We start from the raw sequence: 19,754 nt of genomic DNA, 5'->3' as shown, positions 1-19,754 counted from the left end.
TACGCAGAATAGCAGGCGTGTTCGATGAAACTATCCTGTTGCTGAGACGCATAACAAACTCTACATAGCGAAATGAAGGAAAGCAATACCATCCGCTTGGTATATGCTTTGGTTGTGAACCACATAACGTACGTCGTCTCCTACCTCAAGCACGTGGCAAGCAACTGAACGAACCAAACTAGACCGTTTCATCCGCAAGGCGTACAGACGCGCAATCGGATTACAGATAAATACTAGCACAGAAAACTTTCTCGAGCTAGTGTTGCACAACACTCTAGTCGAGATAATCGTAGCACGCAACATCGCCCAGTACGATCGTCTTGCAAAGACCAGAACCGGTCGACAAATCCTCGAAACGATAGGCATCAACTATACCACACGCCGCGCGGCGGAAAGGTGGGGATACTCATACGTATTCGCGAGCGCATCGTCGTTCTGCCGTTGCCCAAGAACATGCACCTGACACAAGATGGATGTCGTAAAAAATGCCGCAGAATGCCATGCGGGCCGTGGTCCATCTCTTCTTTCCAGAAATGCTGCTTGACCTGTATTTTACACTGCAACGCTGTACTATTCAAGCTAATCAACATTTAGCTATGGCATATTTCTAGCGAAATGATCAATGTCTCAGCTAAAAATGTGAAAATTTGAAAGTTTTGTACACGTGGCTGCAAGTGGCAGAAAGTGTCTTTGAAGCCAGCTCTATGAGAGAAGCGAATTTTCCAGATTGGAACAGGTTCACTAGAAGAATTGTCTATATATTGAAGCAAAAAGCATCTTGGAGCAAGATGAGCAAGTTGAACAAGATTTCAACATCTACAAAATATTTTCTGTATTTTACTCAAGGAACAGTACACAGTGCAACATATTGGTCCACCGCACGATAAATGTGAAACTACTACATATTTGAAAGTTTTACATTGCCTGCAGAGAACCAATGTTTTGCTTGCGCTTCAATAATCATTAGGATAATCACTATCATGCGCCCCATATAGTAATAATATCAAAGTACTTATTGGGTGCCGAACAATAGTTTCCCAGTACTATGAGCTCAAGTGGAGTGAACAGTGCTGTTGCAAAAAAAAAAAGCATCTGTATGTGGCTTTTAACACTGATTAAATGTTAAAACCATAACATTCAGTTCCTGACTGAGGTAAAGTCTGGTTTCATGCTCTTTCAACGTCTGGTTTACTGTCAAACAAAAAATTTCTTAGCCGGAATGTCAACTTGGCTGACATTCATGGCTGTCGCTATATTTGCAGGTCAAAAGGTTGAAAAATAATTTGCAAGGCCACGTGGCTTTCCTATTCAGGAAGCTGTACATCAAGCAACGAGAAACACTCTTTGCAATGGCACTGACCATGTGCCATCGGGTTACATCGGAGGAATGCAGATATTTTAAGCCGACTGTGACGCAGTGGTCACAATGAAACATCGAACAGTTGTGTTCTGTCGCACGACCAAAAAGTAAGATTACTTTTATTGAGGCAACTCATTTGTGAAAATTGTTGAAAATGATTTCTCAGAAGCAACTCAAATGAAATGAGTATTACTCATTTTTCCCGAACTCATGGGAGTGGCGCCAATTCCAGCGCTCTACCTACTTCTGCTGCTTCTTTCTGCAGCTTCCTTAAAACTGAAGGTGTGTTCAACATGCTTGTGCCAAAGAGGCTTCCTTATAAACTGACTGATATTTGCCATGCCTTTTCACAGCAGGGTCATTCCAAGTGAAACGTCCCAGCCCAAAATTCGACCACCAGCGATTCCATTGAAAAAATATTGAGTTACAAGATAACTGCGTGAAAGTGATTTTAGCAAAGTATTTTCGTTCAGAAAAATTATCTTGTCACGTGACGGCCCTTTGAATATTCCGGCGAAAAGGAAAAGTTGGGTGGAAATATATTATGCGTATTCACCCTTGAAACTGCGTACAATGGCACATTGTGTTTTAAACCATTCTATTGTCATTTTTATTTCGCATGACGTCACAAGTAAAACCATATATTAATTTTCCGGCTTAAATAGGCTTAGTAGAGAAGCAAGAAAACGTGCAAATTCAGATAATTTTCGTAAAACCGGCGGCTATGTTTCAGCCGCACAAACTTTATGGCTCTTTTACCAGTCAACGTAGTGTCTGCTAAAAATATTTTCAACTTATGTAAACAAACGTATATTGAGAAAAATGCTTGCAAAGTTGAAAAAAAATTACTTTTGGGGGAGATTCACTCGTAAATTAAGCATTGAGGCCCTCGCGATAAAAATATGAGAGAGAGTTCTTTATATGCTCCAACGTCTTCTCTTCTATGTGAAAATTATTGTTCCTGTGAATTTTGTTTAAAGCGAAAAAATAATTTTTGATGTCCACAACCAATGTCACAGGTAGGTGCTGGAAAACAGAAGTGGTTTCCGTGATTTTATGTAAATTATTGCGATTGATTCTTGATTAGTTTTGTAGTTCATATTATTTTACACCTTGTTAGCTTATTTCCACTGGTTTCGAGCATTGTCAGCCTTGTTTTAGGTCTGTATTGACCACTGTGGGACCAGGCATCAGACAGTAGATGGACGACAAGCCGGGCCCCCAAAGGGCTACACACAACAAGTATAACTTTTTGAACCTTTGCTACCACGAGGATGACCACAACCTACCAGCAGAGTGGAACTTCTTTGCCACTTCACATGGCAAAAGCATATGCGACGATGTTGGCGGCCCACTCAAACGTCTGGCAGCAAGAGCAAGTCTACGGAGGCCATATGGTGATCAGATTCCGACACCACATGATTTGTTTGTCTGGACCAAAAGTAATGTAAATGGTGGTACAGTGATTTGGCTGCCACATTCCACAATTCAAGAAAAGAGAACCCAGCTCGCTCAGAGATTCATCATGGTGATCTCCGTCAGAGGGACCCGACATTGTACCATTTTGAACCGTCTACTCTTTCTTCACTGTCCGCCGCGGTGGTGTAGCGGTTACGGTGCTCGGCTGCTGACCCGAAGGTCGCGGGTTCGATCCCGTCCGCGGCGGTCTCGTTTCGATGGAAACAAAATGGTAGGGGTCGTGTGCTGTGTGATGTCAGTGCATGTTAAAGAACACCAGATGGTCGAAATTCCCGGAGCCCTTCACTATGGCGTGCCTCATAATCATGTCTTGGTTTTGGCACTGTTGCGACCGGCCTTTTCAGGCACCGGAGACTCGGGACGAAGATGCAGAGGCAGCATGGAAACTTAACGTGGTTTTATTTACATGGCGATCGGATCTCGTGTCTACATGACGATTCCGTCCTACATGACGAGGATTTCGTCTCGAATGAGCCCGCGGGGGCTCGTTTTAAAGGGTCTCTTTCCCCAGATCCCTAGATAGGGGAATTGCTCCAAATTGGGACGGTCCAATCACGTCACACACAGCACTAATGAGGGTCCGCCCACACCCGCCCAGGTCAACGTCCTCGACAGGGGCGTGGCCACAGCACTCAGCACCTGTGGCACCTTCCCTGCCATGTGAAGGCCGTAGGGCGATGGGTCCCACGCTCGGACAGCCGAGCGTGTGACCAAAGAAGAAGTCGCGACAGGAAACCATTCCGGTTGACCCGTCGAACCTTGGTGTGTCGGACTGCATGGCGCCTCGCTTCCCGTCTCGGTAGAGTGCCTCGATGCGCTCGTTCGCCTCGTCTCGGGAGGACACTTGTTGTGCCAGAGCACCTGACCGAACGGGGAAACGAATAAACACGTGCACTTCGTTGGAAGTTCACGGCATCGCGGTCAGCGTCTGCCCTGCGACCAAGAAAAGGGCCCGCACCGGCGACCTGGAAGCAGGGATCAACACCTGCACCATGGCAGACCGGATAACAGTACAAAAGAGGCGGCCACGAGCCGTGTCAACACGTGCGACCAAAAGGAGCGTCAACACGTGCGACCCGAAGGAGTATCAACATGTGCGACCCGAAGGAGTATCAACATGTGCGGCCCGAAGGAGTATCAACATGTGCGACCCGAAGGAGTATCAACATGTGCGGCCCGAAGGAGTATCAACATGTGCGACCTAAAGGAGGGTCACAGCACAATGGACTGGGACCTTATTTAAGACCGGCCTGGTCCGTTGTCGGGAGAGACGCCCCAGCCGACTTGGTCGTGCTGGCAGGCTCTGTCCTGCTATAACCTGCTATAACCTGCTATTACCTGCTATAAACCAGGGCTGGGCAGAGATACTCGGAAAAGTATTCCGGAATACAGATATCGAAATACATGAACTGGAAGCCTAAAATACAGATACTGAGATACATTTGCCTTTAACGTAACGGGATATTTCGGAGATACTTTTGCAATAAGGCGAAAAAACTATTCCGGAATACAGTTACAGCGATACAGATACAGGAATACTTTTTTTATTTCAAGGATGCTCACTACGCAAAGACACTTATTAGTGCAGCATAATGTTGTAATTAAAGTTACAGCGCATCGAAACGTTCAGTTCATTTATTTATTTATCACAGTACCCTCAACGCCATTAAGACATTGCAGGGGAGGGGGTCGACAAAGTACATAATTAGTAATAATGACATAATTACAAGTATTAATTGCAATAAAAATACACTATTTCACAGCAACAGTAACAAGGATTGGACACCGAAATCGACATACTTGGCGAACAAACTAAGCTATGCTAGAAATAGCACACTTTAAGCAAATCATTCGAATTACTAATGAACACCAGTGAATTGAGAAAAAGCACACATTTATTTTGAAGATCTACTTTGCTGAGAAGGTTGCTGTGTAGGCTTCTAAAATAGGCTGTCTTCTAACAGCGTCGGTTCAGCCTCAGCACAAGACTCACGAAAGAAAAAAAAGTCTGTCTACCGCTGAAGGCGAGCACAAATTCGTGTTATAGTAAATAAAAATCGCCTTCATAGCAGGATTGCCCTGCAGCGTGGCGATATCTCTTCTCGGGTCATCTAGATACCGAAACACTTCCGCTCTCACTTGGGTTGTTCTGACCGTTGAGAATCCGAAGTCTGTCCCCATATTCGGAATCCTCAGCCGTCTGACCCTGTCGGCTTCAATGAAGCTGTCACCACCACCGACGCTAACAGCACCCATTTCAGAAAGCCGCAACAGGCGAAGTCGGCTCCGGCGGTGGGGCAGTCTGCTACCACAAAAGACCGTTTCACGCATGTAATCAATTAGGAACGCACCCTGACATTGGAGAGGTGGCTGAAAGCGCGTCAAAGATAGCCATCTTCTAGTTACTTCCGCCGCGACTACGGGAACTGCTTTTGGAAGTGCCGCCGCTTTGATAACTGAACGCACGCGAAGCATTAAAGCCTGTTCCAAGGCGGTATCCGCGCGGGGGGTTGCGAAGTAATGGCTTGCCACCCGAAAAAAATTAGGCGTGCTGCACTGGCCTTGAGAGCCAGCGACTTTCGTCGGCAGAGGCCGACAACACTGCCCCCGCGATTCTGCCGCCTGCGGCGTCGCGCGCTTTACCACATGGACCATTCTGTGCTTGAGGGGAAACCATCGCCGCCCTATCTGTCGGCGACCGGCGGCGCGCCTTTGCTTGTCTTGGCACAAAAAAAGAAAAAAAAACGCCATTCCCCCATTGGAAACACGCCTCAACTCATTTCCGACACAAAAAGCAATGTAACGAGATACCCGTGTCCTGCATAGTATCGCGATACAGGCGATACATCGTAAATGTATTTCACTACTGAGATACAGATACATTTTTCAAATGTATCTCGATACAGAAATACAGATACTCAAAAGTATCTCTGAAATACTATCGCGATACTCTTGTATCGCGATACTGCCCAGCCCTGCTATAAACGTTGTTACAGTTTTATAAACGTTTTGCCTCCTTGTCCTGCTTCTCAGCGATAAGTACGATCTTCGGCTACATCGGCTCGCCAGCCTCCCGGCTTTCATCGTCATAAAAACCCCCATTCCTAACACAATACAAGTGCCTGAACCGCTGTCAACAGGCAAGCAGCACTTCGGCGCCCGGTTCGAAGAACAGGGGACGCCGCTTCCTTTTCGGCGCAGATGCCGATCGTAACAGCACATAAAACCCCAGATACGGTTATATTTCCTAGCTTAAAAGCAAAAGTGACCTGTTTAAACTTCCTGAAATAAATGCCATTAAATGGTATTGTGCAACGTACTAGATTTAACATTTTTACCCAGAACCGCCTCACAGCAGTTCACAACTGAATAAGCCGCAAACAGCAACTTTTATCAAAATTAGCATGTTTTATTTGGGCACAGCTTACGTTTTTTTATCTCTGAAACATTTTTAGCTGCTTCTTCGCCACCTAGACAAGCTGGTGATATAGTTGGAATGGCTACTTTGAGAACAGTGCATTTTAAAGAAAATATAAAGATCCAAGAGATTTGAGCGTGTTTTGTAATTGCAGAAAACATATTCATTTCAAATTGTTGTATATTACAAACCTTATGCCTTTCAATCGCACGAAAACAAATCTATAGGCATGCGTGAAGTTGTTTTTGTTTTCTTTTTGGTTGCAAGATGCTCGGTAGACTAGGTATACGCAATAACCAACGTGGCGGTCCGGTGGGGTATAGCGATCAAGTAGGAGGGCACAGACACGTGTTGTAGAGCACGTTCTGACAAGTGTGCGACACCTTGTCGCTTTCATTACGCGACATCGTAATCCACATTGAAATAGATTACAATTATGTCCATAATCAGGATGAAATTGATACAAATATGTATAGCACGGACGTTCATATGGTGACGAAGAAGCTGCCTCAGCACGATTGGCGAGCATCGAGTGCCTCATCGTTCTCCGCTGCACTGAGCCGCTCGTGTCCGCAGATGCCACTTCGGTTTTCCTATGAATACACACATCGTCTACTGCTGCCACGCCACTCTCAAACAATTAAACAGCAGCTGCATTATGTTATGTAGTGTGATGTAGCTGCCGCACGTGGAGTCGTGAAAGGTGTCACAGGCAGTTTTCAAAGAGGAAAGGGGTAGTAAAGCACCGTGCAAGGGTGTCAGCAGGGGGGCGCAAAAGGGGCACTTGCCAGCTCTCCCCCTCCCCCAACCGCGATGCAACACTGGTTTGCACCCCCCCCCCCCAAGACAACATCCTGCCGACACGCATGACACTATGTATGCCATATACGACACTTTGTTACTCGCAAAAACAAATTGCATCAAGCTGTAATGTGTTCTAGGTATTATATTATCTCTCGGCAATTCGAAGAAATTTTAAACTCAAATGGCTTCTTCGAGCACCGGATTATTCGATTTATCATTATGCAAGATTTATTCGATTATGCAAATCATTCACCGGTGTCGGCACCATTTATCCTACAAAAATAACGGTTCCACTCCGAGAGGGACCTTAGTGCAGTTGTCGCGTTACATGCAAGGGATACTGACTAACATAACCTGCAAGCAGGGTATGAGAGAGCTATTTTTGTTGTTTTTTCAAGTTCTTGAAATACATGTTCGTTGGCTGAGGTCGGGTAGCTGAAATTAAGAAGCGCTTAGGAGATACATATACAAGCTTATCTTAACAACAATACCACAATACATTATTCGACTAACATGACTTCCCGAAATCGGACAATTGTATGGTGCTCAGGGAACAGGAAAATTGCACTGAAAAGTTTAAATGTAGCGCGCACGAGACTGTTTTCTGTCTACGTGTCCACTTCGTGCTTGCCTACAGATTACCACGCATCCGATCACCATGAATTTTTCATCGGCCTATTTCAATGGAAAGATGACTTCTTGCTGAGAAGCCTTTCTGTGCACTGGAGAACGGCGCCAATATGTCGGATATAGTCACTCTTGGTCAGCGTGAGCGCGCAGAAGGCAAACAAAAGCCCCTCTGCCTGCATGGCAGGGCCCGCACAAGCCACGTGAAAGTGCGGCGTCGTCTGCTAATCCTCCTCGTGGCGTTTGTCTTTATTAGCTGTTCGCATTTGTCTCTCTGTCCGGCACAAACAAAAATGTTTTCTCGAAACACAAGCACGGATAATGTTTGCGATAGTAACAAAGTGAACCATAATGTTTAAAAATTACATCTAAGGTGGTCGAGCCAACGTTTATATAAACGTTGGGTCGAGCGTGAAGTCCTGGACAGTAGGCGGGGAATGACCCATCACCATGGCCACGAGTTGCTACGCTGTGACAGGCACGTGCCAAGCCGACACATGGCAGTAACCGCTCAACTTCAAGAATTGTTTTCCTTCTAAAATCAAAGCTTGTTCCGATCTACGTATGCACAGTTAACTCCTCGAAGAACCAGTTCCTGCTTCCCTGTGACGTTTCTAAGCAGCGCTCACTATTCACATGTACACGATATCGCGCTTGTCATAAATGATCCTGCGTTTTCGTAGTGTGGCTGGTCGCCAGCACGCAGCAAAAGCCCATGGGCGATAGTGCTGCTACTTCATGGCTAGCCCCTGCTGCAGAAGCCACCGCAGTAAATTCCTGCGAGATCTGAATAGGACTATTAGCTACGGACAGGGGATAATTCTTTGAGCAATCAGGATCTCCCCATCCTGTTTGGAGACAATGCTGGTAGCCGAAACGCTGTCGCGACGACGAAGAACCATTGCTTTCTGTTTGGGCCGCACCCCTGCGTTAGCCTCGCATTCCACTGCCACGCATAGGGCCAGGGTTCGAACCCCACTCGGCTCTGGTTACTTTCTTCTCATTGTGCGTAGTAGCGGTTACGGACACCAGCGGACAGCTACGTCACCAAAATCGGCTTTTTGGCGTCATAACAGCTTTCGCCTTAAAATGAGCTGCCCTGCATATGAATAACACAGGGCCGGGTTCCGTCCTGCGTGATTATGAGTACGTAACGCTATGTGATAGAAGTGCTTCCACAAAATACAGGCAGTCCATTCGTCTAAGATCATTTATTCTTTACGCTTGGAAGGCGTCGAACGCGATAAATTCATGAGAGAAATGAAAAAGAGGCATACTTCTAGACACCGCAAACACAATAGTTATGCAAATATTAAAACGCATTCTTCGTGTGGCAGAGGGGCAATAACGCTGACGAAAGAAAGGTCAGGTCAATGAGCCCGCTTCAAATGTCGTCATGATAGCGCCCTGCGCTTGTGTCGATCTTTTCATGTCAGTTGATAGCGAAGTAGCCGAAGGCCACGACCATCACCTTGGTAGGACACGTCTTGACCGCCACATGCCAAAGTAGTCATCTGTTGCGAGTAGAAGGCAGGAAATACGTGCCGTTAGCCACGGTAAGATGCAACACTAACTAAAATATCCCTTCAGTTGCGAAGCAAAGGCTTTAATTTAGAATGGCTACATGAACGCCGACTACGATTATAATCGATTTTACGAGAAAAAGAAAAGCGGAACTAGTAGGAAGTTAACACTAATACTCATGTACAATGAACGTCAAGATGGAATCGTGACAGTGTAGGTTGTATTTCCTCACTAGAAGTAAAGGGAAAACCATGTTGCAAAATTGGCATACTGTAACGGGACTCGCCTAGGGTGACGGCGAAACAGTAGTGACATCCAAATTGTAGTCGTACTCTGCTTCGTCATAGGCTTCTTCTGGAGACGCAGTTCCTGAAAGAACAATAATGCTAGCGTTTTAGCATTTATAATAAGCATCCTTCATGAGGTCATCTTGTGGAAAGCTTAAACGATGCATTCCCTACCTCGCTTGTCTGCATCTAGCCGCTGTGGTCCTGGAGCAAATCCTGGTCCTGCACAGGATTTATAGACTGGGAGTTATGATAGGTTCACTAAAATTGTTTTATAAGGGAAAACCTGGTATATCTAATCCATACCGCATCCGCCTTCATGACTGAAAGGTGTGGTTGCTGAAAAAAAAAGTGGTGTGGGTTGAGAGCTTGCGATAAGCAGCACTTGCAATTGCTTGTTATCGTTGGCAAAAATTTCAGGAAAGTGTGTACGTACTGTTCTCATCATCATAGTAATTGTCACAGTCATCGTAGTAGTCGTATTCTGAAAAACAGAAAAGTATTAGTGTTCTTTTTTCACTGGTCTCGGGAAGATATTGGGAAAGTTGTCCATACCTTCCTCGTATTTGTCCGTCGGCGATTCTAATGAAACAAAAAATGGGTTTTACTTTAATCGGCATGTATGAAGGTTACCTTTAGGAAAATATGTTAAAAATCAAATGCTTACTTTCCTCCACGCTTTGTTCCAACGATGGTTCTGAATAAAAAAAAAGTACAGAGATTTAGGACTTGTGAGACAAAGAGCTTTTAGGAGCTCTGTGTGGAAAAAAAGTGGTACATACTGTCGACTTCATTAATTTTTTTAGGCACAGCACCTGAAAACAAAAGGTGAGGATGTTGAGGTTTATTATAGGAAATTGATGGCCGATATATTCAGGAAGATATTTACCTTTGTCTTGGTATATGTCTAGCGCTGATATACCTGGAATAGAAAAGATTCCAAATTTATTGAAATGACGAATTTGAGTACAGTTACATTCGGGAGAATCTTTAGATGGTAGTTCATACCCTCCTTGGGAATGGGATGCTCAGATGCATACTCTGAAAGAATGCATTCAGCTTTGCAATAAGTTTTCCAGGTTGTTATCTCAATAGAAAAGTCTGGAAGATGCTACCTACCCTTCATGTCGTCATGTTTGAGAGACCATGATCCTGAAAAAAAAAATAGTAGAAGCCTGAGACAGATGATAGGGAGCCTTTGTAATTGTTAAAAGAAAGCTATCACAACCAGCCACTGCGATGCAATACGATAGGGAAAAGTTTCAGCGCAATAGAAGTGAGCTAGGTGTAACGGAGACTTAACACGTGACGGCTTTGAAACCCTATGCCAGTTAAGGAGCGTCAAGCTTCCGTACTACTGAAGGTATTACATTGCGGGGATACAATAAGTTTTTTTTTTAAGTGCACCAAGCGTTGAGGGCGAGAGAACATTGAGCAGTACGGCTTTTTTTGACTACGTGAAAGTACACGAATACATGTTGGACGAAATGTATTCATGTATTCTAGGCAATATGGTTCAGTACACTTGAACAATACCTAGAACATACTTCTAGCTAAACACTGACGTATCTTTTCTGAATTCACGAATTTTAAAACAGAAGATGGTGTTCTTGTAGTATCGTTCACGACTGTACAGCGGCCTGGAAAAGCAGCCCGCGTGGCGATTGGGCCTTCACGCTGTTCGGCTCCACCGTACGTCGAGCGCCGGATGCACCAATCTGGTTCACTTTTAGTACCCAGCTCGTGAAACCGAAAACGCTGGACCCACAGACTGGCAGAATTTAATCGCTAACACATTTCCGCTCCGCACGAATCTGCACCCGTGACCATTGTGTTTAGGCCCATGAGTATGCATATCAAAACACTCACCGATCGCCAGCATGGTGAGCAGGATCCAAAGAGTTGTTGTGCGCATGGTTCTTGTTGCGAAATCTGCGAGAGAAGATGCTGCATGCATAAAGGGAACACCGATGCGTACTCTGCGGCAGCGATTTGTTAAAAGACCCCTGACGCCAAATTTGTAAACTCGAGATGCTTGTGGTGTGATAGTGCTGCATGCGCGGGCATTTCTGACAGATTATTAGTGACGAAAGTTGCCTTCAGGATATTTTAATTTGGTTTTAAGGTAAGCGTGAGTTCCAGGCCCATAGCCAGGGGGAGGGGTCTAGCCCCCCCCCCCCTTCCCTATATTTTGGTGAAGTAGGCGTTTTTACCAAAAATAAATAGGTGTTTTTCTCAAATAGACAAGGTTTTCAGCAAACCCCCCCCCCCCCCCCCCACCCCGAAAAGAATGCCTGGCTACGGGCCTGGTGAGTGCTCATTTGAGTTTTCAGCACCTCGCGACACCGCCACTAGTATGACGGAGACAGAGGGTCCGTGTGATGTTTCACTACTAAAACGAGTATTGTCGACGTCAGAGAATATTTGCGGGGCTACCCCGACTGGCACCCGACGACGTCTATTATTAGTCACCCCTCTCGCTCTGTTGTCGGGCCGCTCTCACCTAGAGTCACTGTATATGGTATACATTAATGTGCTACTGACTACTCTCAACGTAGTTCTGGCTTCGGCCAGGAATGCTTATTTTCTCTGGGTAGGGGAGAAGGGCACGTTGTTAACAATACCGAAGCCCCGCATCGTTTCATTCTTTACCGCTCCCAGGGCGCCGATTTGAAAACTGCGCTTAACTGAAAACTGCTATTAACGAGGCTAGCGCTAATTATACGATGAGTTAGAGCATTTATGATTGAATTCAGGGATTACTAGGCACAAAGCTACAAATTACAGTAAAAAAGTCGCAGACAAACTTTCGCTGGCAGGGGTCATTTAACTCTGAAACAAGTGAACTCACCGCTGTCAAAGTTTGTTGCTTTGTTTCAGCCGTGAACACATCGAATATGGCAACGACAAAGTGACACACGAAGTAATCTTTTTAAATGTGTCATCTTTTCCGTTAGAGCCCTCTTCCTTTTATTGACCAATATAAATCTCGCAAAATGTTCACAAAACACGACGTTGAATTTTGAACCACAAATAGGACAGACACCCTGCAGCCTTTGTTATCCTTGGCCCGAGACTCAGAGAGACGCTGTACCAGTAATAAGACTGCGCTCGCGTGTAGATAAAAAGTCAATGATAACGATATTTTTGAACAGCTTACAGGCGCTAAACAGACCAGCACGATTCAAAAGAAGATACCTACACGAACGCTGATTAATTTGGTACGGGTGGGGACAAGATATTGCGGCATCTTCGAGTAAGTGTCAAACTGCATTCTTCCGCACTCTAACAGATCAAATCAGGTGTATTACGTGACAAAAATTACACTATTAATATGAGGCACGCCGTAGTGGAGTAGTCCGGATGCATTTTGACCACCTGGGTTTATTTAAAGTGCGGCTAAATTGATGTACACTGCGCGTAAAAATTCAGAGACCACGGGACAAGAGAAAGCCGGATATTTCCGCTGCTTTGGCAGGCAGCATATAATTTAGATTTCCGGTCTCTTATGAAACGGCCTAAGAGCATGCACTGTGCAGTTCGACTGGATACAGTCACAAATTGCTGGGAAATTCAAAGTTTTGAGAGACCTAGACGCCTCTAAACCTACACTTTTGAAGCCGACTGTACATGTACACGGGTGTTCTTGCTTTTCGCCCCCATCGTGTGCAGCCACCGTGGCTTGGCATCGAACGCACGTCATTGAGCTTAGCATGAAACCCACTCAGCTACCATGGCATGGCTCTGAAAATGAAGCTTCTGGCGTCGTAGACAGTGAACTGAACACGCACGCCCTTTTCAACTCGTGTGCCTGCCGGTACCCAACGCCAGGGGCTCGCAGAAATTGTCCCATGCGTGTATTGCATACTAGAGTTACTAATATACAAAATAAATTTACATTTCATTGCGTGAATCTGGTGGGCCATTTTCAAACCTTAAAAGCGGCGTAGTTACGCTTGCTGGAACATAAAAAAAAAGATTACTATGCCGTATAGGTCAATGAACAGTGTGGTCTATATCAATATTTCGTATGACTGACGTAGCAGTTGACACGCCTTTAACATGCATTGAAGACGTGGTGAACCGATCACATCGGAGGCACAGAATAATCTGAAGATGTGGCCCAGAAGCGATGTGAACACTGCGATGAAGAAGTGTCTGAAAAACGCCCTCATACAAACTGCATAAGAACGCTGAAGCTATAGTTACAAACGATAGTAAGTATTCAACGTTATTCCACGTTATTTCGTGTATGCGTCCAAAGCAAGTAGCTTGACCGCTAAGGAAGACATGCACGGATACCCAGACGAGCGCGCGAAGGAACAAGTGGATTGTTCTTTCTTTGGACGATAGCAATCTGGCCTGCACGGTGAATATACGAGATGCGAACATCGCCGTGCCCGGAATAGTAATAAAAGCGTACGAACGTCTTCAAGAGGCCATGACATCCAATTTTCAATAATATGTGCTTCCTATAGGTCATTCCTTGTGCGTTCACAATCCAGCTGGGGAAATTTTGGCTCATTTGGTTGAGCACTCAATTTATTATTGAATATTTATATAAACACACGATTAGCCTGAGAGTCGAGCGACACTGACGCACTCGCGAGCCGTGACGTAACAAACTGATTGCTTTACGAGCGTCTGGATTCTGGCGAACGATTTTGTTCCGTGATCAGCTGCGCTTGCAATCGAGCCATTTCAGCTTGGCATTGAAATCGAACGCTTTGCAGCCGCTGAAACAGTGGTATAAGACGATAATCCGTCTCATGCTGCACATGACGTCACACACGCCATGGCGAAATGTCGGTCGCCGGGTTTTATAGCCGTCGACTTCTAGGGCTCATGTTACGTTGAAAAATATTTTAGTCAATTTTTCATATATGTACAGACACAATAGACCTTCTGCTCCTATTTTTCGCTGAAAACCGGAAATTTGGTGACCATGTCACGGGCCTTTTGACTAACATCGACAGATGGGCCAGAATTGGTACTGCATATCATGTTTTAGCGCAAAGAAAACCGAGAACGCAAAATGATCTTAAATACTGCATAGCGCGGATTCAACAAAGGACAGAAACATTGACGCACGAGACATGTGCTTTTCCCGGTATTGAATTGACGCCGTCTATTTAAGATAATGAACCAACTATAGTCCAGCAACGAATTTTATTAACGCAAAAAAAGACGTGCGCTGCGTCCTCGTGTGACCCGCCACGGTGGTCTGTGGTTATGGTGCTATAGACTGCTGACCCGAAGGTCGCAAGATCGAATCCCGGCCGGCACGGCCCCATTTCGACGGAGGCGAAATGCTAGAGGCCCGTGAACTTAGAGGTAGAGGTGCATATGGTCAAAATTTCCGGAGCCCTGCGCTACGGCGTCCCTCGTATTAGTCTCGTGGTTTTGGGACGTAACACCCCCAGCAATTTCTTTGCGTTAAAACATCAGATACGTCTTATTTAGTTCAGGGTATTACGTGGCTTGATTTAGTAAGAAGCTTGAGGTTAGCGCCCGCGCAAGAGGTATCAGCGAACTTACATACGATGCAGTTAAACGGATGAGTTAACTAACTGAACAGTATACGCCGTAGTGGAAGAATCGGGACTATATTAACGACCTATACTAAGTACAGCAGGCTTATTGCATTTCGCTCCCATGGAAATATGGCCACAGCGAACCAACGCGACCCAGAGCTCAGCAACGTAAAACTTTATTGGCCGTGTTAAGGTTTACATCACCGCAGGAGAACTTTGGACAAGCATCGACTGAAACCTTAACTTCGAAGTTAAAAGGCTGCCTAAAAGCCTGGCCTGAAGGCTTCAAAGCTAAAAGCCTGGTCTAACTCCTGCGGACCAGATGCAGACCTCCTGCTCAGAGCTAAAACGGGTATTCTTTGGTCTGCGACGTTTCGTAGTGTCCTTTATCGACCTTCTCATGTAAATGCAACACCTACGGATCGCGACAAGTTCCCGTAATAAGCAAGACGGATCGACTTACCTAGTCGTCTGGTTTGCTCGGTGTCTGAGATCACTTGAAGCTACGCGTGACACTACCCTTGCTTTACTGCAAGCGGGGTGCTATCGCAGACGCGCTTATGTAGCAGACGTCAATCGAAAATAGGCACACGTGACAATACATATTTTGTTGTTATCGTGGCCGTCATGATCGTGACTAATTCATAGCACAAATTTAGGAATTATTTGAAGAAGTGGTTTCGCGCCGATATGTTCTTCAATGTTTCATACTTTTTTTTGTTTAGTGATGCAACGATCAAGATGAATCCGCCCCCGGTACCATGTGGTGTTTATTTCGGCACATGCAGATAACAAACACATATATTGTCATAAATTGTAACGCAACTACCATGATGTAGATGCGCGCGCGTGATGGAGAGCTATATTTCAAATAATTGCCACTCTTTGACGCATGGACTCAAGGGATAAGACCTCGATTGTCGACAGCAGCTCCGCGAAACGAGCAAGAGGAGGTAAAACCTAGGCATAACAAATTCAGATTCTTGTTTATATATATATATATATATATATATATATATATATATATATGAGAACTAACAGACAATAATGCCAAGGAAAGTATAGGGGATGGTTTTAGTAATAAATGTAAGGTAATTGTGAAGAAAGAAAAGTGGACGAAAAGATAGCTTGCCGCGGGCAGGGACCGAACCTGCGACCTTCGAATAACGCGTCCGATGCTCTACCAACTGAGCTACCGCGGCGGCCATCTCCCCCGTCCACTTTATAGGGTATATGTGTGCATTTAAACGTGGGAGCGTCAGTCAGCGCCGCCAGTAGCCATGACGGCGAGTGTGGAACACTCTTTTTCTGCCTGTTGGCGTCACGTAGCACGTGAACTTATTACGAGCTGGCAGCTGACCAATAATCCCTCGCATACTACCTGAAAGCATCAAGTTTGCCAGAACGTGACGCCAACAGGCAGAAAAAGAGTGTTCCACACTCGCCGTCATGGCTACTGGCGGCGCTGACTGACGCTCCCACGTTTAAATGCACACATATACCCTATAAAGTGGACGGGGGAGATGGCCGCCGCGGTAGCTCAGTTGGTAGAGCATCGGACGCGTTATTCGAAGGTCGCAGGTTCGGTCCCTGCCCGCGGCAAGCTATCTTTTCGTCCACTTTTCTTTCTTCACAATTACCTTACATTTATTACTAAAACCATCCCCTATACTTTCCTTGGCATTATTGTCTGTTAGTTCTCATTAATATTGTGTATAACAAAGAAAACGAGCCCTTGAAATTAACACTTCTTTCCTTCATGTATATATATATATATATATATATATATATATATATATATATATATATATATATATACTGTATCCATGACAGCATAAGAATTGACACATATTACGACACACAATTTTCGCTTTCGATGTCATTGTTTAGCATGCACCTTATTCTTCACTCTCATGCCTGCAAGAATTTCGAGATGAATGCTAAAGTACGAGTCCTGCCTAAAATATCGCAACGGCATTTATAATTTGGTAGAGAGCCTAATCAATATATTGCGATTGTTTGAACACAGTGTTGCTAATAATCAGTAAAAATAATTAAAAAAAAAACGAACTCACAGGCTCCCTTATGCATTCTCCTCAGACGACTTGATGGCACCTTCTTCGCACTCGATCTACTAAACCCCTCCTCGAAAGCTTTTGCAACGAACGTGGTTTTGCACTGCCTCCGGGATCGGCCCACCTTTGACAAAGCGACCATGTCACGTAATGGCGTCATCATATGACGCCACGTTCCGCGACGTCATATTGACGTCCCAATGACGTCACAAATTGTGTCGGTATGTGACGTCATGATGTCATAACGTGATGATTTTTTGCATCACTGGTGTTTTTTGCATCACTTGCCGACGCCGATTTTCAACTTTCGCGTTTAATGAGGCATCTGAGGCTTTCGCCTTAAGCCTCCATATAGCCAACACTAGCAATCGTTTAGACAACGTGTGATAACCTTGGCGGACATTTGCATCCTTTAGGCACTAGTTATAAATAACGATATTAGCGAATGATAGGCAGTGTTGGTAGTACGCGAGTTAATAAAGTATAGGCTATTGCATCGTTCACCGCATCTCGTAAATCATGGATATCCAGCATTATGGCCCACGCTAGATAGGGTGATGTAGGCTAACACTGGCTAGATTCGTGAAATGCTGTGAACATTGTAATAGCCTGCCGTATTTACTCACATAATAACCGGAACTGGTGAGTACCGGAACTATGGCCAACGTCGCTAAAACGTACTCTCGCGTACGAGTTGAGTAGCGCGTATTGCAATTGACAGCTCGTCATGAGGCGTATACGTGTACGGTTTGTCACCTGACTGCGTAACAGCGTACTGAATGCACTACTTGCGACACACATGGCCACGGGCAGAGGTTGGCTGCACGCACATAGGCCTCAGCATACGTTGATAAATGCGCACATCTCTTGTATAGTTAACAGTCTCGTGACAATGTATTTAGGATTTGCCAACGCCATGACGGCAACTGCATTGCTGGGGCGAGTAAGCAATGTTCAACCAATGGAACACTTGATTGCTCACCAAGCTTCCCCATGCACAGTCTAAAAAATACTTTATGTATTAGAAAATTATGATTACATAATAATAATAATAATAACAATAATAATAATAATAATAATAATAATAATAATAATAATAATAATAATAATAATAATAATAATAATAATAATAATAATAATAATTCTTGGAGCATTACGTCCCAAAACCACGATGTGATTATGAGGGACACCACAGTGAAGCGCTCCGGAAATATCGACTATTAGGGATTCTTTAACGTGCAGCTAAACCAATGTATACGGGCCTTTAGCATTTCGCCCCCATTGAAAAGCAACTGCCGCGGCAGGGATTCAACCTTGCGACTTTCGGGTCAGCAGTCGAACCGAATAATGTATTTAAGTTTCACTCTGGAATACGGCTAGCATTTATGGAAGTTAGCCAAACGTTTATGGTGAATGTTTCTCGCTTAGATAACCCTCTATGCTTATCAAAAATTGTTGTAAAATGAAGTGGGTTTTGTCATAGTCCTGCTGATGCACTAACAAACGTTGGTTGTAAGAGAGTTGGCGAGAAAGGGCAAGGAGAGACTGCAGCCGTTCACACAAGCTAAATTTGTTAGACATACAGATTACTAGGTCAGATCTATCATACATAACCTTAATCCTCGGAGCCGACTCAACCAGCATAGAGTTTCGACAAGCCAATTAACGTCAATGTAGATTGTCTAGATGTTTCACTCAAAACCAGCGTTACAATGTATCGAGTCAGCTCTCAGACGCGGATATCATGAAGGGCTGACGTAAGAAGTCGTCAAGCTACACCATTACGTCAGACACAGAGTCCACTATAGGTATTGAGTTGCAGTGGTTACTTAATTATTGCGGAGTCAGGAGCCACGCATACGCAAGTGAAGCTGCTCGAGCCACACATCAAGGTTACAGCGTCCGCATTCAGATTTTCCATTATAGCTGCAAAGGACGAGGTGATGTGAAGGAAGAGATAGACGGAAAAACAGGGAGGTTGGCCAGTTCTCAGACCGGCTGGCCACCCTGTGCTGGGCAAGGGGAATAAAAGCGAAAAGAGACCGCAAAGCAGCTGCGCCATTTTCCACTATACATATTGCAAAGTAGTTCGGAAGGGATAGGGTTAATAATAATAATATGTGGGGTTTAACGTCCCAAAACCACCATATGATTATGAGAGACGCCGTAGTGGAGGGCTCCGGAAATTTCGACCACCTGGGGTTCTTTAACGTGCACCTAAATCTAAGTACATGGGCCTCAAACATTTTCGCCTCCATCGAAAATGCAGCCGCCGCGGCCGGGATTCGATCCCGCGACAAGGGATAGGGTTTGTGCGTGTTGATTGATCATCGCTAAGCAGAATATGTATACGCAGCACGGGACAAGAAGACGACGGGACTAGCGCCCGTCCCGTCGTCTTCTTGTCCTGTCTTCGTTTCTGCGCTATGTATAGTGCAAAGCAGCTTATCCAACGGGCATGTATACCGACGGAGAGCACGCCAAATGAATCCTTAAAAGGGTCATGAAGCACCCCTTGGGCTTGTTGAAAAAACACATCCTGCGGAAAGTTGACACGGCTATGAACTGCTCTGCAAAATATTACAGTCGTGCGCGCCGCGTAAAGGCCACAAGCGGAGCGCAAAGTTGCCATTTCCTCAGGTGCCC

At 45.0% G+C, this 19,754-nt stretch overlaps 1 protein-coding gene and 1 long non-coding RNA gene across 2 annotated transcripts in view; both read right to left on the bottom strand.

Moving 5' to 3' along the window:
* Nucleotides 1–9,351: 9,351 nt before the first annotated feature.
* LOC119385212 (uncharacterized) lies at nt 9,352–9,838 on the bottom strand. Its single transcript, XR_007415475.1, has 3 exons — nt 9,806–9,838; nt 9,674–9,721; nt 9,352–9,581 (listed from the first exon to the last, which is right to left on the bottom strand). It is a non-coding gene; the product is annotated as an uncharacterized LOC119385212 (long non-coding RNA).
* Nucleotides 9,839–9,915: 77 nt separating this feature from the next.
* The window catches only part of LOC119385211 (uncharacterized), a 53,831-nt gene continuing 43,992 nt past the window's right edge, over nt 9,916–19,754 (bottom strand). The window contains exons 2-7 of the mRNA XM_049414250.1: nt 10,619–10,651; nt 10,508–10,540; nt 10,389–10,421; nt 10,282–10,314; nt 10,167–10,196; nt 9,916–9,983 (exon numbers count right to left, since the gene is read on the bottom strand). Of these exons, the coding sequence (XP_049270207.1) occupies nt 9,916–9,983; nt 10,167–10,196; nt 10,282–10,314; nt 10,389–10,421; nt 10,508–10,540; nt 10,619–10,651 (230 nt within the window). The remainder of the gene's footprint in view (nt 9,984–10,166; nt 10,197–10,281; nt 10,315–10,388; nt 10,422–10,507; nt 10,541–10,618; nt 10,652–19,754) is intronic.

This window comes from Rhipicephalus sanguineus, chromosome 3 (genome assembly GCF_013339695.2).
Source record: "Rhipicephalus sanguineus isolate Rsan-2018 chromosome 3, BIME_Rsan_1.4, whole genome shotgun sequence".
Taxonomy (NCBI): Eukaryota; Metazoa; Arthropoda; class Arachnida; order Ixodida; family Ixodidae; genus Rhipicephalus; species Rhipicephalus sanguineus.
This window is presented reverse-complemented; position numbering and strand designations above follow the sequence as displayed.